Genomic DNA, 25,217 nt, shown 5'->3' with positions numbered 1-25,217 from the left:
TATTATAGGGGGGAAATTCATAGATGTTTGTGTGTTACCTCGTGTATTTAGTACTCTTGGAATGGTCAAGGCCGCAGGTGAGGATATTCAATGTCTGCTATGGTAAACTATTTTAAAGAGCATCCCAGGCTTGTGAGAGAGAATGTGAACAAGTTGTATTGATAGGGATGCTCACATAAGACCAAGTGAACCCACTGGGTTGTTCAGTTTTATTATACACAGGGGCATCCAAAAGATGTCTAATGGTGCAGATTCCAGTGAGAGTTGCAATAGTGAATTGGGATTAAAGTATCCAAGGGCAAACAATATTAGGCTGATGACTATTAAATTATTTCCTGTAAATGTATTTTGGCAGCCCTGGGATGAATGAAAAAAGTTGTGCTGACTCAGGTCAGCAAATCTTCATTAGAAGTCCCACAGCACCCTCTTTCTTCTTCCCACTGAATAACCAATGTGCTAAATGAAAAGCCATCCTTCTTTATATGAATTTATTTCATGTATACTATCAACGGTTGGAACATAAAAAACTACTTAAATCCACAATGCCCATTAATAATAGCTGTAATATTTATATCACATTGTTAGGTTTATGAAGTAGATGATGAGAATAATATAATGCAAAGGGATCAAAAGGATCTAAGTGATTTCTGAGAGATGCCAGAAAACTAAGTAATGACTTCTACATTTGGTGGTACATCAATTTCAAACACACAACATGTTCAGAGGTATTTCAGTATGTTTCTGGCTAAGATACTTAAATTTCAGTGTACTGTTTAATATTTGATATCATATGCTGATGTTTGGCAAAGTAGTGCCAGAAAAGAAGTCAATTGCCAATGCTTTATAGTATTAGAGTTTTTTAAAAAATGTCATCAAAAATAGTTGCAGACTGGGAGTAAGGAAATTAGTTAATTTGTCTCAGTAAGTAGTAAAGATTGCTCTTTAAGATATACTGTAATGATGTACCTTCACAGGTGATGTTTGTATAATATTGTTGCAAGAGAAGTGTCATTTCTTCATGAGGATTTGTTAGGATATATATAATACATATACAAAATAGAATGTATAATACTTTTGGTAAAATAGGTGAAGAATAATGCCTGCTAATAAAGCAAATATTGATAGCACCTGAGTAATAACATATTACTTCAGTACTACTTACTTAGGTCTGTATTACTTACTTCTATACACTTGTATGAAGACAGAAAACACATTTTTTGTATTGTATGTGTTATATGCCAGGGACTTTCAATTCTCTGAATGGAACCCTGTAGAGTGTTAGATATGAGTTATTGTTTTGGAAGCTGAAGGATGGGGAACCAGAAATAGGGGAGGGGGGTGACAAAGGGAATGTAAAACACAGGGGCTGAACTAGAACAGAAGAAAACACATTAGAATGAAAGGGGACTGGCAAATGTTTACTGAAGCAGGCAAAGAATAGAAACTGCAGCAACTGGATTTTGGTATTGACTTTTTAAATTGAAGGAGTCTGGAACAGTGTGAAAATATATTAAAAATGGGATGACAAAGTTTTATGCTCTCCAAGAGATGGAAATGATTTGTTTTAAACAAATTTGCATTACATTGATGTGTTATGCTTTGAAAACTTATATAATTTGATATCACCCCCTTTGCATAAGGACTTCCTAGCATTATGATTTCAAAAATACAATCCTAGTTTCTTGAGGATTCAGCTATAGAATTCCAGTAAATCAATTCAATAGCCTTGTGTTTTTGTACTTGATCAATAGAAAATGCATGAGTGTGGAACCCACAAGGACTTGCGGGGAGCATCACATTTTGCCCTGTATTTATTTCCTCACATGGTTTCCTTTCCATGGAAGCCCCATAACATCTCCCCTGTTTTTGCTTCTTTTGTCCTTCCTACCTACTACCCATCCTCGCTTGTATTTGCCATCCTACCTTCAGCTTTCCCTACTTCTCTACACTTGACAGCCTGTTCCCAGGAAAATTCTGGCCAGGTTACATGAAGCTGCCAGTACTGGGCCAGGGCCAGTTATATGGTGGCCTCCAGTGCTAGAGCTGCCAGCACCTTGATGGGGGTGAGGAGTTCCCTATCCACCACTTCCCATTGCTGCTCACCTGGCCAGTGGGGGGGGGGGGATGAGATTTACTGGCTTCCAGGCATCTCATTGGTGATTTACTGACATCACTTTGTTTGCGCCTGAAAGTGATGTCAGCAGTTTGCTGGGTGAAGCTGTGATATTTGGTCAAAAACCATGAAGATTTTACCCAAATAGAGCAGTTCCAGCAGACCGGTGATGTGATGTCACTTCCAGAAACGACATCAGTATGTTACCTGAAATGTCACTACATTGTAGTAGGTTCCAAATGAAAATATTTATTACTTTAGTTGCATTTCTCTATACTTTAATAACGTTTTATAATTATTACAATTAATAATTGATGATGAAGAGGAAAGAAAATACTTTGATCTAATGATAAAAAAATCATAAAGGTAACAAAATATGTCATCAGTACATCTCTACAGGAGGGATGTTAGAGGATGAGAGCTGAGAAAGAGCTGTTTCAAGTCAGCCATGAAAACGTTAGCATATTATTATCCCATGGAAAGAAAATCAATATTACCTTGCCATGAAAAATTGGACCAGATAACATCATTTCTAAACTGGTATTTTATCAGTATGTTTCCATATGTTAAATAATATAGCAGGGTCAGCATTCTTCACTTATTCAGAATTCCTGCAAGCTATCATGTTGAAAACATAATCCACGTTAAGATGGGGCAGATTAGCTATTAAGGCTGCTAGAGAAAGTCCTAGTAGGCTGATGGCCTGAAAGGTCAGGATGGCCCCACAAAAAGTGGGCAGGAGCTGCCACTACTGCAGCTTGGTGGGCCTTGCTCCACTCAAGGCAGGCGTCCCCATGCCCCCGCAAACATGCAAACATAATTTCAGACGTGGAGAATTAGCTTGCATGTTTGTCCAGGGAGTGGAGAAAACAGATCTTTTACCTAAAGATGGGGCTGTGAGTAGCGTGTTAAGCAGAAAAAGGTGATAGAGGCCAGATTTAAAGGTTTAAAAAGAAATATGAAGTTGGAGGGATTTATTAGAGTGTTAGGAAGGAGGAAACGTATCCTAAGCATATACTAGCAGTACTAAAAATCAAGGCACAACCAAATAATACATTTCTACAATATCACAGCTCTCAAAAATCAACTGGAGTTCAACCAGTTTGGTGCAGGAAGTACGTTTAAACTAGTAGTCAGGCAGCACAATACTGAGGACTGAGGTGTCCTGGTATCTGCATAATTACAGCACCACTAGTATGTTCCCTGTGGGCATTCAACAAGAAGATATGCCAATGTACACCCCCCTCCAGGCACGAACAGCAGAGCAGACAGTTTGGAATCCACAGTAATGCTGGCAGCATCCGCCAGTGACACAACAGCAGCCAATGAGAGTCCTATGAGTGGCACTTACAGGCACAGCCAATCACCAGCAGCCAATGTTGCCATTGCCCTCCACGCCACTCCCCCTCTCCCTACAGAGAGCCAGTGGACATGGAAGAAAGACCCTGTGACTGTGGCACCCCAACAGAGGCACAGGGCCCAAGAGGTCCCTTCCCCATCCCAGAGGGGATACCTACCCCAGCAGTAGACAGGATGCCCACCCTGTCTCTGGCAAGGGCCAAGCTGGCAGCAAAAGTACTTCTCATTTGCAAACACCCTCAAACTGAGCCACGCACACCATTCCCTTGGAAAAGCAAAAACAGAAAAGCAAAGGAGGAAAAAAGACCAAGATCAGGCTCAAATTCACAAGACCTGCCCTCTAACATCAGGACCAGGGCAGAAGAGTCTGAAGACTGCAGCCACCGTACCATCAAATACCTGGAAGAAACATTTTAAAAACTTCTATAAGTAACATAACCTTGAACCAGAATTGAACGCCTCAAAATTAAGACTATTATTGAGTAGCCTTTGTAAAAACTGCATTATAGACGTGGCAACCTTTTCTTTAACTGCTATTTTTAATTCTTAAACTATAATTCTTGAACTTTAATTCCCTGAAGGCCCAGGGAAGTGACAGTGGCAAAGCCAGCTGCCAGGAGAGGCATGGCCTGGTCCTGCAAGGCAGCAGACTGGCCTGCCGCCGGTTTCCCAGCACAGCAGGACATGCCACCCGGAGGTTCAGGGGGAGCAGACAGCAATGGCGCCAGCTTCCTTAGCCTTGCACAAGCTGAAGACATATTCCTTTAAGGGAACCGGGAGTGTGTGGAAGGGGTGAGGCACAGTAAGAAATCCAGTTAGCCCTGGGTCCTGCTACTCTCCAGGGATCATTCCCGGGACAGGAGGAAGGGGGCGAGCACACAGATTTCCCACCCCCAGCAGTGAAGTCAGGAATTAGGCGGCTTGAGAGGGGGGAAGGTGAAATAAAAATACTCCCCTCTCTGTAGCCTGAGGCTCACCCGCGGCTTGGCCAACCAGGGACACTTACTGGAGGGCGCTAAAGCCTCAGACTCTGACCCGACTCAGGGAGTGTCACCAGTTTGAATCAGAGATTCCCAGCTGTCACACAACATTCAGTGTCCAGGTTACATTAATGGTTAGTGATTGCATACCATGTAATGGACATTATAGGAGCATGGCGCCTTTGTCTTCCAATCTGGCATGGTTTGATTGCTTTTTGTTCTGTTGCACAACTTGGCCTCCTCAGTTTTCTCCCACCAAAAAGCTTCCTTGAAAGTTGTCTTTGCTACAAGATTATAACTGTGTTAATAAAGGTTGTTGATGCAAAATCATTACTGTGCTGATGCAGGGTTGTTGCTGCAAGAACCATCTTGAGACACAAAACATGGCAATTACTTCCCAGGCTCTGTGCTTGCCTCACAAGGGCTGAAACTTACAGTGTTACAGACGCAGTATATACCTTCAGGCTGGGAGTGAGGGATGTGCAGGTGCAAGGGGGAACTTGCTACACAGCCTGGAGGGAGATCCACTACAGTGGCAAGCTGGCAACCTCCCCCCTCCCTCGCACAGTGTGTGGACAGGTGTGAGTGGAATGGAAGCCACAGTGAGCCTGCTTCTCTTCTTATGGTGAGTGGAGGTAAGGCCCTCTTCCTCCTTCCCTCCTCTTCCATCGGGAGTGGGACACTTTTTAGGGCCATTTTTATCTCCTCATTTACTTCAGGGTTCAGAAATAAGTTTTCTCAGATCTGCTGAACTACATGCAGAAAAACTTGTTACGTAAAGAACACAGAGAACATACCTGATGATCCCTGTGAAGCATATATGGATTGTCCCATCAGGATCTGCCATGCTGCAAGCCATTTGCAGCTACTATGAGACCCTCAACTGTGAGCTTCAGTAGCAAGTGAACAGACTTTCGCTTTGAGGACAATTCCTTTTTATGCATGTAAAGATATTATTTATCGGCTTTGTTTTGATTAATATTTGCAAGCAGTTATTCTCCTTTTCTAGCCCAGGAGTAAATATTATGTAATACTTGGACATAATGTTGATTCTGGGAGAACTTAGATGAGTTGCTGACCAAGCAGGATTAAGAATCTTCTTGAAAATTCAGATCTTTGATGACTGGTGTCACAGAGGATCTAGAGTTGTTGCTACGTTGTCTCTTGTCATCATGAGCTGTGAAAAGCAGGAATGGATATACTGAAAAATGTTTAGTCGACAGCAGGAAAGAAATCTTTATGCTTTTAAAAGCATAAATGGGCTGTCGAACCTAAAAAGATAGGCCAAGATAGAATGTCAGAAAGAGAAATGGTTTACAAAAAAAATACGTTGTAGGTTTGCTTAAATATGTACACATTGTACATAACTTGGGGATAATAAGTAAATCTGAGTATACAAGTACTTTATGAGCTTATTAGCTCTGTTAACAGTAATGGTTTAGAAGTAATGTTTCTTGATTATGAATTTTTTTTTAGTGTAACACTTTTGGAGCGCTGTTGTCATTAATACTTTATATGTTGAATCTCAAGCCCAACATACTTGATTTGTGAGAGACATAAGCCATATGGCTCTTCCTATCTTCCCCTCTTCCCTGTATGAAAAAGTTTCTGACAAGAAGCTGATGTCACTTGAAATGAGAAGGGAAACCAATACTCGTACCCAACTGTGGCTCTTCGAGATGTCCTCCTGCTATGAATTTGAGTATGTATGCACTTTCAAATTATATCAGTCGCCACATGGTGAGCCATCATGGAACAATAAACTTTTACTGTATTGCTGCTACTAAACTTCCTACTTGAAGGCATTTGCAGGGCAATAAGAGGCAATGATTGATTGTTTTTTGTTCTGCCTAAGGTTTTGTATTGGCTAAAATGATTTTGAAGTTGAAGAGGTCAATGCTTTGAAGCCATGGAACTGCGACCGTGCAACAGTACCTTAAAAGTGGTCACAATGGATAAGTCATGGACTGAGATAATAACCAGTTTTTCTCATTAATTCCTGCCTTAGGCTAATGAGTAAAATATTTAAATGGTTTCCTAAGTGGAACTGTTGACATTAGGCCTATATGTGAAGAGCCACAAGCTATGAGAATAAAATATTTGGTGGACATAGTGGGAAATCTATGTAAGCCTTGGACCCAGACTCACTTGGGACCCCAATTTACAGCCCGCAGAAGGTGGTGGGAAACAGGACATGCCGACCACCATTATCAGTGGCCTGGCAGCTCCCCTCCAGGCCAGGCAGTGCAACGGCCTGCAGTGCAAGCACTCAGCTACCCAATCAACAATGGGCTGGCTGGGTCTGTGTGTCAAGGGGTCTTCCCACTAGAAGAAAAAGCAGTCTTCCTTCTGGCCGCCAGCTGGGAGGAACAGTGCAGAGTTGCCAGGCACTCAGCTCCTAAACTGGCTTCCCACCCAGGCCACCCTCATTCTAGGCGTTATTGGGATTTGTAATGGCTCTTGGGTTTAATAATCTGTATTTTGTGCTCTCAGCTTTTCTATCACAATTTTGGGTAGGGTAGTTTTGGCACTGAGCACACTGGCCATGTGCCCAGTTTCCCCATACTTGGAGATCTTCTTAAAGGATCTTGGGGGTGTGGCATTACAGGGACAAGCCCATTCAGGGGATGTTGGGGCATGCTCATTTCCAGGTGGCAGGAGATCCATGCAGAGATGTGTACCCTTGTAGAATCCTACAGGCTGTCATCCTGTGGTTTCCCCCTTCAGCGGGTGGGCTGAAAGGGTGAGGAGGTCATTGGCTGGCAGGCAGGTCAGCCAGTGCTTGGATCCATACCCTGTGCAGCGCAATAGGATTGCCAGGTGTCCAGTTTTACACCATACAGCCCTTTTATATTGGACTGTCCCAGGGAAAAGCAGTTAAAATTCTGGATATTTAAATGTCTGGTATTTTTTGCCTGGTGGAGGTACCATAGGCCTGCAAGAGCGGGCAGCAGCACCAGCAGGCCTCCCTGCACTTCCTCCACCCCTCTTGCTAGAAGCACTCCTGGGGAAATGGCCGGCAGGCCAACCCAGCTTCCTTTGCCACCTATGCCACCTCCTCCCTGTTTCCAGCAATGCGTGAACGCTCCTTCCTCCTGTGTGATGACATCACTGCTGTGCCCCAGGAAAGCAGCCAGCCTGTGTCCCAGGGAAGCAGCCAACTACCTGCCCTGGGCACCTGAGCAGTGCTGCCCAGGACTGACTGTCCAGCTTCTCACCCCAGAAGTGGGACAGCATGATGACATCACTCCAGTAGTGATGTCATCACACTGGAGGGAGGAGCATGCACACTTTGCGTACACTATTACTTTTCAAGAGGCAAGTGTCATCCCCCTCCTTGGAGCCTGGTATTTCTCTGGACCCCATCTGACACCCCTGGCTGTAACAAATAAAGTTGCGGCCTTTTTAATTGGAAGAAGTTGTCTGTCTTTTGTCTCCTTTCCCTTGCCCCTTGTCCCTCCTTGACACTTGGTCCACAAGCAGAGAGAATGTGAAGCTTCTGCTTGAGTGTGATTCTGAGTTGCAGCAATAATGATTTTTTGTTAGCGAGTTTGGATTTGTGGTAGAACTATAGAATACTTAAGCAAAGCAGACTACTAATGCAATTTCATTTCCAGGATTATTAAAATTGCCAGATGTTATTCACTTGTTCTAGCTGTTGTTCAAATCCACTGAAAAATACCATTGTTAGGTAAAATTCCTGGTCTCACTGAAAAAGACTTGATTACCTTCTGTCTGATAAGAATGCCAAGGTTACTTATCAGGTAGCCAGATACAGTTTGATGACTTTTAGGTCTCAGAAATTTTATTTTACTGTAACTAGATCTTAATTCCAATTGTTTTATTTGTTCTATTTTATGCTTTGAATTCTTTTTTAGTACAATAGTGTTACATGATTGACCATAAATAAAGAAATGCACTGCAAAAGTAGGCACCTGATCAACAATTATGTAAACATTATATATGTGTGAAAACTTGAATTAGAAGATGTTGTTGTACCTCATCTCCATTAGTCACTTATGCTCCATGGAAACCTAGATGGTAGTTTTGGATTCCGGGCACTTCTTGGTGCTGCATTTTTAATATTTGCTCTCTTTTTAGTAGAAAAAAAATAGGCACTGGGTTGATGATGATTGCCCTGTTTTATAAATTAAACCCTTCTTTCTTTCTGGGAAAGGGGAGGGTTGAGTTTGGATTTCAGTTTTCTTCAGAACAAAAGTCAAATTTAGAGGGCCTGCAGCTACTATAAGCATTTGCAATATGGAATGAGTCCAAAAGCAACTGAGTACAATAGCACTTGATGAAATTGCATGGAGAAAACAAAATACCTTTATTTGGCCATTTCAGCGCTCACAGAATTTGACCTATCATTTCATTGGTGTGGAGAACAGAATAGCGGTGGAAGCTTATGATCCCCTTCAGCATCCAGATCATTTTTAGCAAGATTATCTTCTTGAAGTTATCTAACTTTTGCCTTTTATATGAAACATTTACTGATCCTTGTTTATTGGTTTGTCTTCACAGTGGATATTTTAAAGTTTTAAAGCATATACTTTAACATCACACAGCAATAAAGATTGTACAGCTATTATTTGTGTAAGCAGTTACCCTAGGATTGTGGAGTGATTTTTTTTCCTTTTCATGAAACAGAGCTATTTGCAAATAGAAATGGATGTAAATGAATGTGTCACATATCTTCTGCGTTGTTTTTGTTTTTTCAAGACACTTACATGGCACATTTTGTAAATTCAAATCACTTCACTTGTATTAAACTTGACCTGGATAGCCCAGGTGAGCCTGATCTCATCAGATCTCAGAAGCTAAGCAGGGACAGCCTTGATCAGTAATTGGATGGGAGACCTCCAAGGAAGACCAGGGTTGCAGAGGCAGGCAATGGCAAACCACCTCTGTTAGTCTCTTGCCATGAAAACCCCACTTGGGGTTGCCATAAGTCAGCTGTGACTTGAGGGCACTCTCCACCACCACCACCATGTGCATTACCATAGTACTTCTCACTGCCCTGTTACAGTAAGCCAGTCTTACTGTAAATGGGAGGAAGAGGGTGAAGCTGAGAGAATAGCGTAAGATTACATTTCTGGTTAATACATAAACCTTGCTCTTCACAGCTCTACTCCTTTAGTAACTGTATTACATCATAAAGAGGCATAACGCAAATGCTGAGTATGAATTTCAGTTGGGCTTGGATTCAAGTTTCCACTATGCTAATAGTGGAGCCTTCCAGTCAAGGAGTTGGTGGAAGAACCGTGGTCTGCCAGCACAGAATTCCTTGTATAAGGAAGTTCCTCCATGGCAGAATGAAATCTTTAGAGCCAACAACAATGTTATTTTGAGTGATTCTTAGGTCTCTTTCAGCTTTCCTGTTCAATAACCCATGGGGAGAGTGTATGTTTTGTTGTTAACTTCTGGTATGCCATGAGTTACTTTGGATAGAAGAATAAATTGTGACATCCAGATGTACAACTGAGAAAACTGTAAGTTCAGAGAGAATAGCTTTCTCAGCCCAACTTGCACATCTTATAACGAATTACAGTAGAAGCAAACAAGGAAATGTGGAACATTTGTATAAAGGAAAAACAGGACTGCTGCACATTGCATTGATTTCACTTTTAGTAAGAGAGGTACAGCTACAGGAAAGTGCGTAAAATACATAAGCAAAAATATTTTCTCATTTTAAAAAATGAAAAATAAATTGTACATTATCTGCTTAGCTTCCAAGATCTGACTACCGTGTCACCTTCCCTCCTAGATAAATCTTAGAATATGTTTAAACTTTGGATAATTCAGTTCTTTGGATACATGTACAAGAATATTACACATTCTTTGGCAAAATTAAATCACTAAAGAAATTCTTTCAAATAAATCTGATGCATAGTATGGAGACAGCCAGCTTCTTCGTAATTTTAATTCACTACCATAATACAGTTGAATTCATGGAGGATAGGTCCACCATTGATTTCAATGGGCTTAGACAGGAGTATCTCTGCTTAGGATTGCAGAGTACCAGTTTCTGGAAGGATTGTAAACAAGTGGAGGCTTGGCTGTGTTCCCACTGTGGGCACACAGGCCTCTGGTTAACTTCTGTGGGCCTTCATAAGCATCTGGCTAACTTCTCTGTTAAACAGGATACTTGCCTAGCAGTCTTCTTATGTTCTTATTGCTCATATTGTCAGTTCAACATGTAACTTACTAATATATTTTTCCTACTTTGGATGTAAGGTATTCCACTTCACTAATCTGATAAATAATAGTAAATGATTGTGGAGGGCATAGTTTCTGACTTAAACTGAAACAAGAAGCCTTCTTCAAATTCTGAATCTGAATGTAAATTTTGATTTCCCCCTCCTCTAATTTCCAGATCTTTATTTAATTTTTTTTTAAATTATGCTCTTGTAGAAAACTGGCAAATTCATTTTCCATGGCTCCAAACATCCTGACGTTGCCACAGTTATGTGCAGCAGCACCGTATCTTAGCAAGTCACACATAATCCTGGAGTGGGAGGGTCTCACAGGAATCCTAAAGCTGATGAACTGAAGCTCCTATGGTCTGGAGTGTGGCAATGGGACTAAAGTTATTTTCTCCATACTCACTCTGGATTAATACTATAGTGTAGACCTCCATAATGGCACAGGGGTTGAACAGCATGAATGGCTGATGGTTATGAACTGAACAGATAATTGTACATTACAAATCCATAATGCATGGCCGTTTCCAGACAGCTTACCTGCCTCTGGAACGTCGCGCCATGTTGCGGGGAAAACGCGAAATACCGCGTTTTCTCCCCGCAACATGGCGCGACGTTCCGGAGGCAGGTAAGCCGTCTGGAAACGGCCCATGTGAATCTTTTAGAGAGATTCTGAGTAGAACTTAGTTATATTAGGGTTAGAGAATCCACATAATTAAAATATTAGGAAACTTGAAGGATCAGAGGATTACTTATTAAATCATTAGTTACTATCTTCTATCTAGCATTGTTCTGAGATTGTGCTGATCCCTCTCTTGAATGATTTTAAATTATAGGCCGTTTCCACACTGTCTATAAATAGCGTGAGACTCACGGAAGGCTGCCGGCTTCCTCACGCGATTTTTAACACCATCCGACTACAAAACGCCATAAATCACCGTTTGTGGCATTTTGTAAACAGATGGCGTCAAAAATCGTGCGAGGAAGCCGGCAGCCTTCCGTGAGTCTCGCGCTACTTATAGACAGTGTGGAAACAGCCATAGTTACGTATTATTCTGTGCTTTTAGGTTGTCATTTGATCTCTCTCTTTCACATTCACACACACTGGTGTTCATTGCTGTTTTCACAAAAACAGAGTCAGTGTAAATTGTTGTTTATAAGGATACAGAAAATCAGTTTATGAATCTTAAAATGCAAGAGTTTGTTTCCTGCTACACGTTAAGTTGTTCAGTCTCTTAAGAACCAAGTAAACAAAATGTGGCACAAATCCTGTGGAAATATTACAGTCAAATACAGCACATGTCCACCAGTTTAAGGAAGGATTCAATATAATGACCCAGTTAATCCTTAAGAAATGAGAGATTAGTTCCTTGAATGTTGATCAAACAAAAATTTGAAGACTTGAGTATAAACTACAGTTGCCAACACTGGGTCGGATAATTCTTGGAGATTTGAGGGTGGAGCTTGGGGAAGGCTGGCTTTGAGGAATGGAGGGACCCTGGACAATAGAGTACACCCTTTAAAGGAACCATTTTCTCCAGGGCAAATCTCTGTAGTCTGGAGATCAGATGTTATTCTGGGAGATCTCCAGGCCTAACCTGAATGTTAATTACCCTAATATGAACAAATCTTTTCACTTCAGCTCCCTATGTTTAATTTCCAGAGCTTTGCTTGAGAAAACATTGAGTCCAGTAGGACCTTAAAGACCAACAAGACTTCCAGGGAGTCTTAAGTTCCTTTCGTTAGAAAACAACATGCAAATAGCCTATTCACAATAATCAGAATTTCTAACTCATTCAAAATTTTCTTTGAACTGAAGCAGATTCATTGTTGTCAGCTTCATACAAACCTAGAAGATGTATGGTGCATTTCCCATCCACCTGACTTTTCACTTTTCTCATAAAATTGCACTGGTTACCATCAGTCTAATGCCTACAGTTCTCACACTGACTAAGATTCTGACATCTAAGCAGCTCAGCTGGTAGCTATGTGTGTAACAAATGCTATCAAGTTGCAGTCAACTTACGGTGATCCCATAGGATTTTCAAGGAAAGAGATGTACAGAGGCAGTTTTCCATTGCTGGCCTCTGCATCGTGACCCTGGACTTTCTTGGTTGTCTCCCATCCAAATACTAACCAGGACTGACCCCGTTACCTTCCAAGATCGGGCTAGCCTCGTGGGGTCATAAATGTTATCTTATAAAAATATTTTTAAAGTAATACTTTAAAGCAGTTTTGTCTGACAGGGACAGTGCTTGTGGATTTTATTGTTTTAATATTTTACTAATATGCCTGTAGTTGTAGGTGTACGGATGTTCGTTTATGGGCTGCTTTAAACTTCTCATGGGAAAGGCAGGATAGAAGTAATTTAATAAGTAGATAAATGTATTTAGAGTTGCAATTTTTGTGTATGCTTTTCTGTGTGTACACAAATACCTACAGTAAAAATCCACAAGTAAATTGTGTGGATTAACCTAGGAATATTATGTATACTGTATGTGTGCTCATCTTAGATTGAAACAGAATAAAAGGATTAGGTCACTAAATGGTGCTGCTAGCTCCCATTAAGGGATAATCATATGGAAACATTATGTAGGTGACCAGTTTTTCCATCAAAAGTAAAGAGTGAATGCTCCTGGTAACCAAAATTTTAAAAAGTGGAAATAAAGTTCAAGGACCTCATCATGTTTTCCCTAAGGTTGCCAGGTTTGTAAAACCTCCTGATTGGGGGGGGGGGGCTAGAACTGGTACGTACCTCAGGATAACCCCCCGCCATGCACGTAAAGCGTGCACGCTCTCCCAGCACCAACATCACGCCAGAAGCAGGCTTGCTCCCGTGCTTTGCATGGGGCCAGTTCAGCCCATTGAGCACAAAAATTGGCCCCTGCAAAAAGTGCAGGAGCATACCTGCCATCAGAAGCAATAACATCACTTGAGGAAGTGATGTTGTTGCTCCCGCCGAGAGTGCATCCTTTGAGCACTTGCCCAGGAGGTACCTTGCCTCCCAGTAGAGATGGGCACAAACTGAAATACGAACCAAAGTTTGTGACGAATTGGGCCAGTTTGTGGTTCGCAAACCGGCAGTTCATCAGAGCCCATTTTTGACGAACCGCCACGAACTTTAGGCTGGTTCATTTGGTTTGTGTTTTGGTTCATCACTGCAGACAGCCTGGCACCGATCAATCAATTTCCTAGGCAACAGGGGATGGACTTCCTGCAGACCTCCTGCTGACCCAGAAGTGATGATTTGCTGACCTGGATGTGACATTTTCACAAACTGGTTCGCGAACCGGGACAGGTTCATGAAAGTTCGTGGTTCATGAAATGCGATGAACCATGAACTGCATGGTTTGATTTTTTTCCGGTTCGTGCCCATCTCTACTCGCAGGCCCATTCCTTGAGCCTTCCCCACCCCCACCCCCCACCAGCCAGGTAATGTTTCCTAAGAGGCTGACAGATTAGTCAAGAAAGAGACAACATAAATTGTTTAAATACAAAATACTTCTCTGGTTTAAGTATAGAATCATGTCAGTACTGGCAATTAATGAAGAATTTTAAAATGTTAAATACCTCAGAACTGCTGTTAAGTAATAGTGAAATGAGGGGCTCTGCCTTTAGTCATTTCTGTTTACTTTCTCTTTGAAGAGCTGCTTCATGTCTTGAAAAAAAAACAATATTTTCTGTGATTTCATAAGTGTGCTTCTTGAATTGCGTAGGGACTTAGATCCATTTAACCACAAACCGTTTATGTAATTCCTTGATTTCCAGTAAAACAATTAGTACCCTATTATGTCTGCAGTAGGATTGAGCAGATTTCCCCTGTTCCATTCCATTATTGCAAATTTTTGCTCTGCATTGTGCTCTACTTTTCCTTAATTGCACTTGTTAATTGTTAATACTAAGAAAGTTTCTAAAATTAACTCAGGAACTGGAACAGGCACAGTTTACTGGCCCTTTCAGTTCCTTCCCATGCTAGTGATCTACAAATGTGCATTGATAAAACACTGCAAAAAAGAAACCTTGATGTGAATATACATATGCTTGTATGAGAACTATTTTCCTATGGTATGTTGCTCATGTACATATGTACTTCTGTATATTTATATAATACCAGACAAAAATAATCTCGATTCAGTTGTGCATACAAGATTGCTTTTATTTGTGAGTTATCAGTGTATACTTGCTCATTGGTAATGTTGAGAAATACACTAAGCTAATGGAACTAAAAGCTATGGCAAACCATTTTGTACAAAATCTGAAAATAACAAGTGGGGGACCCTCAGGGTCTTGTGAGGGGGTATCTTATTTTCCCGTGTATCTCCTTCCCCCAGTCATTCCCTTTCCTGGCAGCCCCCATAGCCTCCCTCCTTTCCCTGTTTTTCATTTCCACTCGTCGTCCAATTTACCTTTTATTGTCCACCTTTCTTCAGCTTTCCCTCTTTCCATACCCCTAGGAGCTTCTCCTTGGAAAAAGTCCAACCCAGTTGCGTTGTGACTACCACCAATACAAGTTCAGACCTGGTTGTGTGGTGGCCACTGCCATTGGGCCATGCCCAGTTCTGTAGTGGATGTTGCCACTGGGCCTGGTTCAGTAGTGTAGAGGCTTCTGCTGCCTGGCCCAGGTGTGAAGTGCCCACCGTCATTGGGCAACGTGGGTAATGAGTGGTGGCAACCACCATGCCTGTTCCCAGCGAGTCATTCTCCATCAGGAGACATGACAGGAGGTGAATGGGACCCTTTCCAGGGCTGCCTTGGCCTCCAAGGCCACCTCTGCTCCCTCTCCTATGGTTTGCTTTACAAAACCCAAGGCCTGGAAGGCTCAAAAATATTGTTGTGCGGTTGCCTAGCAACCTTCAGAATGGCAAATGAGAGCTCAATGGACAATCTTTTCTTAAAGCTACATGTATTGTTTCTGATTTGGAGGGGATTTTTAATTCCTTCAATTTTTTTTAAGACATTTTTCTGGTAACCTGGGACTTCCTTCAGGTTTGTAGGGAAATCCCATCATTTCTTCTTAGCTCCATTTTGCAGATCTATTAATCATAGGGTTCCCATGTCCCCATGTCAATTAGTGGGTGTGGAGAAGTGGAGGTCCCTCACTCCTTTTCTGTTTGTGTGCACGCATCAGCACATGCATCCTTTCGCAGCACCAGTTGATCACATCACTTCTGGTACAACCCAGAAGTGACGGCAACACATTTTTTCAAGATGTTTGGAATTGATTCCATGACAGTCTGCCCTGGTATAATGCCATCACTTCCTGGTCACTCTGGAAGTGATGTCACCAGCCAGGGATGCTGGCCATTTCACTATCAGTTGATAGCCAGTAATCTCTGGGTGGCTTGCCTCCTTCTACCAATCACCAGTGATCACTAGATAGGGGCAGGAATCTGTGAGAGATGGTCAACACTGTCAGGCACCCGATAACCTAATGAATCCATACTCTGTGGCCTAGTTTAGAATTAGATGAATTGATAAATGGAACACTGGAGGATTCCTAATGCTTCTGTCATTCTCCAGAAATAAGACTAGATATGTCAAAACTCCAACATGTGAAGAGAATTTCAGATCCCTGGTTTGCATGCAGCATAACACATGAATCAGCTAAGAGAAGATACAGATGATACTCTTTATTCATAAACATCAGATGTTCGCACTGACTTTGTTTCTGTTAATTGTCACTCTCCATTTCTTACATTTATTTCTCTGTTATGTATGTTGCCTGTCAATCTTTGATAGTATAATTACCAAACTATAAATATCCTGAATACTTTCGATGGAATATATTCATAGGAAGGGTAGTTTAGTTTGGCTGTCAAGACAGAATGCAGAGCATTCCTGGTGGATGGGCAAGAAGCAGGCAGTTTCATGTCGGCAGAGAAATGAGAGAGAGAAATCTCATTTGCCACCCAACAAAACTTTCCTAAAGCTTCCTCACTTTCCATTAGTATTTGCTGACATTCTTTCTAAACACACTGGCATAAAAGGTAGCATTTGTTTGAGAAACTGGCAGTGGTTTTAGCATTTAAATATTGAATAGTCAGTGTGCAGCCAGGGGCAGCGCGCCTATTGAGGCCAGGTAGGCGGTGGCCGCAGGCACGGTGTGCCGGAGGGAGCGCTGGAAGAGGCGCAGGGGGCGAGAGCGCGCCCCCCAAAGCAGAAGCCTCCTATTCCTCCCATGCCGCTGCCAGCACAAGCCCCCGGCTGGGCGCAGCCACCGCGGGCAGGCATCTGCTGCGGCGGAGGCAACCGAGCGGGAGAGCTCAGAGGCCGCCCGCCACAGCGATCGGGCCGGCGGCGGCGCGTGCGCTCCCGTGATGACGTCACGCATGACGTCATCACGCAGGCAGGTGCGCGTGTGCTCGTGCGCGCACGGGGGGGCGCTTGGCCGGCCAGCCGCGAGCGCGGCAAACCCTAACACCGCCCCTGTGTGCAGCACTCATGCTACAAGTATAGGATTGCCAAGCTACTGGAAAAAAATTGACCTGCACAAACTTCTCCTGCTTTCTACCAGAATTATTTCTGTACAAACCAAAACTTTTGAATGAGTAAAGCTGAGATGATTTAAGCATTATCATTTCACTGGAGCACGTTAGAATTGTGTATCCCAGTTACAGGGAACCAGGATGTTGATCTCCTACTGCTAGTTCCAGGGGCAAATGGAGAGCAATCTGCTACCACTGGAGTCCGTCAGGCTGCATTTCCCTGGCTACATACCAGTACCAGAGCATTTGAAATCATAAAAAAATTGTAGCAGTCCTGCACAGGAGCAGGAAGTCCCATTGGCCCAGCTATGCAATGGAATGTCTTATATTCCTACCTGTTTGTCCTATGCTGTGTTTCTTCCATGTTCCCTGATTCAATAGACCAAAACCACAGCAAAATATGGGAGGCTGCCTGTGTACTGTGGCATGCTCTAGAGTAATGAACACTTGGCAAAAAATTGGCCACTAGTACTTTACATTTGTTTGAAAAAGAGGCCTAACATTTAAAAATATGAACGATTCTCAAGAATGTCTGAGCTTTCTTCATTTTGAAATGATGAAATGGAACACATTTTCATTCATTTAGCAACTTCTGTATGCGCACCAGCCCTCACTGTGTTGTTTCATTGCAGTCAAACCAAAGTATATTCAAAGCCAGTATTTGTTTCTCATTTAATTTTATATTAAGGCCACACTCTAGCTGCCCACACATTCAAAGCTCAGCACTCTCAAACTGAACATATTTACAAGGCTTACTTTCCTGGAACTTGTTGAGGCAAAGGTGGTGGAGTGACTTTTCTCTTTGATTTTCTGCTTTTATTATACAAGGATAGTAAACTGTTAAATTATTGAAAAACAGCATTCTTGAACTTCATCCATATTTACTACATCTGCCATCTGATAATCCTTCTAATGAAGTACTTTTTGATTTTTCCAGATGCAGAAAACTTACTTTAGCCTAAATGTGCAACATGGAACCCATTCCTTAACTGGTGCTGCTGGTGTGGCTCACCTTAGATCAGGCTGTGACACAGTTGTGGCTCCTGTCGTACCCATGGAAGATCAGTGATCTAATATGTAGAAACATGTAAAAATTAATAATAATAATAATAACAACAACATTCAATTTATATACCACTCTTCAGGATGACTTAACACCCACTCAGAGCGGTTTAGAAAGTATGTTATTATTATCCCCACAACAAAACACCCTGTGAGGTGTGTGGGGCTGAGAGAGCTAGAAGCTGTGACTGACACAAGGTCACCCAGCTGGCTTCAAGTGGAGGAGTGAGGAATCAAACCCAGTTCTCCAGATTAGAGTCCTGCGCTCTTAACCACTACACCAAACTAGTTCTTAAGCGGGCAAACTACTAACTAGATGCCCAATATAGTTAGTAAAGTAATTCATATTGCTATGGTACATTCTATTTCAGATAAAAAGCATAGGTGTTGTACAGCAAATGTATTCAATAGATTTTTATTTTAGCCACATGTTTTCAATGGTCCAAGTACAATGACTGAATTATTCTTGCTACGTATGTGTTACTGCAAGTATACCATATCCTAAAGATTTTCTTCTTTTTTCAGATGGCTACACAACAGATGATATTGAATTTTACTGGCGTGGGGAAGATAATGCAGTTACAGGAGTGAGAAATATTGAACTGCCACAGTTCTCTATTGTAGAGTACAAACTTATCTCCAAGAAAGTCGTTTTCTCAACAGGTTTGTGAAAGGATAATATAAAAAGAAGGCTTCAGTCCCCCGTCCCCCCTCCAGTCAGAATGAAGAGGCAGACACAAGAGTTGGGAACTGAAGGGCTGCTTTATTAAATAACAACTGTCAACACGGCAAGAGCCTAACTATCGGTACAGGTCAGACCCTGTGGTCGCTCTTGGACCGCCACCCTGACCTGTCTGGGCGAGCCACCCTCTGCCTGGGTGTAAGCCATCCAGGCGACGTGGTTCCCCCCTTAAAGCTCCACCCCACAGCTGCAAAGTTGGGGGAGGACTGGCTTGTCCAGGGGTTTCCCATCAGAGTGCATGTCCTTGCCATTGGGCTGCAAAGCAGCCAGCTGCTCCTGACAGACCCCAATCCCCCACCAATGGGAATATGCCAAGGGTGCTCACCAGCCCGCTGATTTTCCCCAGCTTCTAACCTGCCCATCAAGTAACCAAACAACCCACTTGAAGCTAATTCTGCCCCCCCCCCATCCACAGTGCAAGGTAGGCAAAAAACTTCTTCCCAAAAGGCCCATCGTGGACAGGGAGAATATTCCTACCTGGCTTTGATAAATAGCTGTTAAAAATAGTTTGGGATCTCACAGAATATTTAATTCATGGGTTTCTTAATGTTATCAAATAGTTTCAAATGGCAAAAGTTAATTGGAATTTCTATATTAAGTTGAATACACAGTGGTAATTACACTGAGTCTATTAAATACATTTGAATTTGACCAATGCAACAATTTTTAAAATAGTAATAGCTGATTGATGTTAGGCCTGAGCCAAACTATTTTCTATCTCTGCAGCAATATAGTTCATAAGAAAAGCAATCAACTTCTTCTATCCACGTTCATTATTGAAACATACACAAACCTTATCAGGTGCTTGATGATGCCCTGTGGAATAGAAATTAGCTCCCTTTCCTTTTTGTTACTCAGATTTTCAATCTTAGTCCAGTGTGCTATTTTTAATTTCAACAATCAACAAAGAGATTAATTTCTGTGACTGATAGTAAGAAAACAAAGCTTTTAGATTGTTGACTAAGTAGAACTGTAATTATTTCTTTCTCATGTCACTTATTTGTTTAAACAACTATCACTTTTCGGTTTTCCTTGGACAGTAAAAAACAATGCCTTGGAAGTAGATTTGTGATAACTGTGTTCCCTATGTTGGAGATCCATCTCTTATACTCCACTGAAAGCAGTGGCAACCAAGAAACTGGGGGAAAAATGCTAGAGCATTGGACATCCTGAGGGTCATATATTGTTTTCATATGATGCTTGGGTAAGATCTAAGTGAGCCCAGAGTTATCTTATCTCTGGAGGGCTATGGTAGCTGTCTGTTGCCCTGAATGCAATTGCCAAAAAGGCTGCATTAAAGGAACAGAACATCTCCAGAAAGCTCTGTGTACTGCTTGCTATTTATTATAAATAAGGAAGAATGGTTCCGAATTAATAGGAATTTCTTTATTGATCAGCGTTATGTAGTCATCATGTGCACTAATTTTCAATGTTGGCGCCCTAAGTATTTTCAGTATTGCTATAACCCAGTGGAATTTTCAAGCAGTCATGAACTGAGAAGATGTTTTGTAGCTTAGTTGTATACATGTATGCATGTTAGCAAAATGGCAGTTGTCCTTTGACAATTTTGAGCAAAGAATTGAGAAACTGGCTATTATGTGTTGCTTAATGGGTGGGGGTACTTCATCGCCATAAAACTCAGTGGGTTGTAAATTAATATAATTTTGCAAACTTACAGAATTTTTAAATGTTCCTTTTTTGTTGTAGGGTCTTACCCAAGGCTGTCCCTCAGCTTTAAACTAAAGAGAAATATTGGCTACTTCATTCTGCAGACCTACATGCCTTCTATTCTGATCACAATCCTCTCTTGGGTTTCATTCTGGATTAACTATGATGCTTCCGCTGCAAGAGTGGCTTTAGGTAGCTATTTTTGCTCTACTTATTACCTCTCATGATTATGTATCGGTAATGCATTCTAATAGACCTGTTTAAACACAGTATTTGCAGTTAAATCTATTTTGCCCAAATTATTTAAAAGGATTAAAATAAATGTTTTCAGCAACATGTGAGGTTTTATATGGTTTTCAGGACTGTTGCATACTCATTAAGGTGCATTTAAAATTCAGCATTTGAATCATTACAGTTCAGCTAAAATTTTCAGCAGTTGCATCTCTGAATTAGTTAGCTGTATAATCACTGCAACAGAAATTAGTTCTGATAACATGTGATTTTTATTGCTCTATATTTTATCCAAAAAGAGCAAATATTTATTTAGCTTGCCAATCACAGGATTCCAACCACAAGCCAAAGGTGTTTGACTGTATTACTGACTTTGCTTCTCAAGTATAAATTAGACAACTTTATAATAGGTCTGTAGTCATGCAGCAAATAAGTCTTGTGCTTACTGTCATTTCAAATTGTGCAAACAAAATAATTGGCCACCTTTCTGAGAAGTGTCTTCCTGAGAAGACACTATTTGCACATATGGGTTGCCTAAAAAATCAAGGTTCCAATACAGTTTTCTCTGTGGATATCAGCTCTTAGTTATGCAGACAAGGAAATTCAGTATCTTCAATCACACAGTCTTGTTCACTGTCTTAAATCTGTTCAAGAAGTACAGAAATCTGCTAAATAAATAAATCCATAGTCCCTGATACCCATGGTCTGAATGTGAAGTCCAGCAAACAGGATATCCAGCTCTGTTGACTTGGTAGAGAGTCTCACTCACAGTATTGATAGTAGGCCCAGAATTGCAGGAGCTTATATGACATGTGCCTTTTCCTTTCCATACCTCAGCAAGGTTCTGGTATGGAAAGGTTCCAAGGTTTTGGTACATGTGTACATACATTGCCCCTTTCAGGCAAAATGGCAACTGCACATGTCATGTAGCCCCTTGTTTCCGTTTGTGTGGTCAAAAGTGTAACACTTGAAAAACACAATAGCATTTTACATTTTCTCAACATTTCTATAACAAAAAGGCTTGGAAAATGTAGGGACACTATTTCTTCTTGTAACTTTCTTATTTTCCAAAATAAAAAAATAAATATTGTTGTACCGAGAGTAGTGCTGGTCTTTAAACATCATAGCATACATTGATGACTTTTTAATAACATTTGTGTGTTAAATTTGAGGTTATGTTTGTTTGTTTTTTTCAGGGATTACAACGGTTCTCACAATGACAACCATCAACACACATCTACGAGAGACACTGCCCAAAATCCCCTATGTGAAAGCTATTGACATGTATCTAATGGGATGTTTTGTCTTCGTCTTCATGGCCCTACTGGAGTATGCCTTGGTCAACTACATATTTTTTGGCAGGGGACCACAGCGTCAGAAGAAAGCAGCAGAAAAAGCTGCCAGTGCAAACAATGAAAAGTTACGAATGGATGTTAATAAGGTAAATTGAAATCAGGTGTATTACAGTTGCATTGTTAGAGCTTTAGTGTGCACCTGTATTTCAGTGCAAGACTAGTAGCAATATTGTGAGTCTGCCTTGACTTGAAATGGAGAGACTTTCCAGATGACTTTTTTAAAAAACCACTTCCATTCTCAGTGTTAGCCTTAGATTAATCTTAGCTTATTGCAGAAGAAATAGTCTTGCTTGGGAAAGAGAAGATAGTCATGTAAATTAAGAGTGATAGGGATCTATTCAAGGAGGTGGAATACCAAAACCTTCCAAGAAAGAAAAGAAATTGAAACATTTTCTTTGAAGCAAAACAAAAGTTGGGACTATGAAGTAGGGATTGATTCCCTACTTACTTTCCCCCTTATTTTTGGTCTGTTCAGTTACTTCTCCCAAATGATGAAAAAATAAATGAATTGATCAAAATAGAGTAAGTGTGTCACTTTCTAGACCCTTTTGCAATTAGATTCTCATCTGCATTTTCAGTTGTAGATGAGTATACCAGCTGAAGGAATTGCCTTTCCTGGTGACACAATATTATAGTGATGGGATAGAAATTAATATGCATTTGCATTGGAAGTAAGTCCATGAGGGAAGGGGCCTGAATCCTGAGAAACAATTGCACACTTACTGCACCCCCCCAGAAAATCATCTGGAAAGGCCCTTTGATGCCTCAGCCATCCTCCATTCTTTAGCTGGGATCATCTCTTTACTGAAGCTTTATTTTCTTCTAAACTTTAATGGGTCTTTGAACTGTTCCTTAGAGGAACAATCCAAAATGATGGCTAAAATATGAAGAGCTGGAGAGCTGTATGAAACTTAATGACAGAACAAAATGGCCCAATATTTATATCACTTGTAAAGATGCCAGTGAAGCTGAATGAAAATACTGTTTCCCTTTCACGGAAATACAAAACAAACTGCTCTGATATACATTGTTTTAAAGTCATTCATATGTGAAACAATGTGTACAACATAGAAGTATTTGTACAACAGATATTTGATAGGGAAAATGCAAATTTAATGTCAATATTTTCAGAAAATATGAAGTCTATAGATATTAAAGAATATTGACCTAAAAATCTAAGGTTGGTTCATACAGCTCTGGCCTAGAAGTTTTCATTAACACACCATTGCTACCTACAGCTTAGCATACTAATGATGTATAATAATTTTAATCATCTCTAGGTTGCAAATAGGGTTGCCAGCGCAAGCCTGGTAACTGATGGGAAGGCTGGAGGATTAGAAAAGGAGTCATACATATGATGTCACCAACATCCCAACATTACTACATCACTTTCAGGTTCAATCTGGAAGTGACACAAGGGTAGCTCTAGGAATTACCAGAAACTCTGTGGTTTTAGCATAGAGTTTTTAGCAGTTCCTAGAGCTACCCTCTGTCACATCTGGTTGCAACCCAGAAGTGACGTAGGAATGGCAGAGACATTGCTGTTTTTTGTTTTATTTTTCTCCTGTCACCACTTGAAGTGGCAGCAGGCAACAAGGCTTGCTTGCAGGAGGCTTCCCTCCATAGCAGGAGGCCTGGCAAGCCTAGTTGCAAATGAGCTGAAGCAAACTGCACTGAGACAAGGTTGGCAGCTGGCATTACTATCACACTTGTCTTATGCTTCCATTCATATTTGAAACAGTCTGGATAGATCCTGCATGCATAGACACAAAGAAAACTACATTTATTGGTATTTACTGATTCTTCCAGTAGTTGAAATAAGATGCTGTTTTTGTTAGTGACTTTGCAAGAATCGATGAATAAACAAAGAGTATGGATTGACAGACAATCCAGTCTGTGAAGATGAAGGAATTTGATACACAGTCTAACTTTAATGATGTTTACTCAGAACTTTATCCCACTGATTTCAGTGGAGTTTACTTCCAAGTAAGCTTGCTTGGGATTGCAGCCTTAAGCTGAATGTGATTCTGTTGCAGGAATTTCAGTCTGAATCCTCATGCTTCGTTGCAGTGAGCTGTTGATGCAGCAGTATACGCTTGAGAAGTTTGAGATGTAGTAGAGTGCATTACTTATTTCAATAAAAGCTCCTGGGATCAGTCAAAAGCATTTTCTCTGTCCAAAGGCATAACAGAAGAGATCCATGATCGCATATCCCATGTCCTTAGTTTCATTGAAAAGCACCCACAATCCGTGTGTGAGAAAGAGAGAAGACAGAGAGAATAATGGCTGCAGTGCTGAGGCAGTGGGTATTAATCCCTTCCCCTGTGTGTTTCTTGTTTTCCCCCACTGGAGCAGCTATTAGTCCAATAAAGAAATGAAATGGACAGCTGTTATTCTGCACATTATACAATCAGATTTAGTAATAACCTTATCTTCATGATAAAATACATTTATTTTCCAAATGTCTATTGTCACGCTTGTTTCTGTTTCCAGGGTGTATACTTTTAACTCTGCATCCAAACTCTTGGCATCAGTTGCTCTGTGACAGCCCCAGCAAGCAAGAAAAGGAGGGTCGTAACAAGCATGGAGCAAAAAACCAAGAGACAACTGATGCAGTGAGAGGATTAAATTTAATTCAACTCTGAGACCTCAGCTCTGAAGTGTTCCACATATGCTTCATCGAGGGGGTCTGAAATAAATACAAGAATAAATAAAAACCTAATTCCCTGAGCCTAAGATTATATGCTTGGATATTTAGCTTTTGAAGAACTCCTGTATTGTTTTCTTCATATGCTCAGATTTTTCTATCTTTTAAAAGTGTGTTTTTTAATTAATGCCTTTCAGGTTTTTATTTACTCTTGTATTCATTTTAGATTCCCCCTGATGAATCCTATGCAAAATGTGCAAGGGTCTCGGAGTTGAATTAAAATTAATTATCTTGCTGCATCAATTCTGGCTAGTTTATTGCTGTGTAGCAACCCTTTCAGACTCTCCAGCCATATAAGCTAGTAGGGATGCT

The 25,217-nt window shown here is 41.1% G+C and overlaps 1 protein-coding gene across 2 annotated transcripts in view; it reads left to right on the top strand.

Annotated features, from left to right (window-relative positions):
• The window catches only part of GABRB2 (gamma-aminobutyric acid type A receptor subunit beta2), a 161,811-nt gene that overhangs the window by 118,114 nt on the left and 18,480 nt on the right, over window positions 1-25,217 (top strand). For both annotated transcript variants that reach the window (XM_054977308.1, XM_054977307.1), the window contains exons 6-8: window positions 18,728-18,865; window positions 20,652-20,804; window positions 22,040-22,284. In XM_054977308.1, the coding sequence (XP_054833283.1) occupies window positions 18,728-18,865; window positions 20,652-20,804; window positions 22,040-22,284 (536 nt within the window). The remainder of the gene's footprint in view (window positions 1-18,727; window positions 18,866-20,651; window positions 20,805-22,039; window positions 22,285-25,217) is intronic.

This window comes from Eublepharis macularius, chromosome 4, assembly GCF_028583425.1.
Source record: "Eublepharis macularius isolate TG4126 chromosome 4, MPM_Emac_v1.0, whole genome shotgun sequence".
Lineage (NCBI taxonomy): Eukaryota > Metazoa > Chordata > Lepidosauria > Squamata > Eublepharidae > Eublepharis > Eublepharis macularius.
This window is presented reverse-complemented; position numbering and strand designations above follow the sequence as displayed.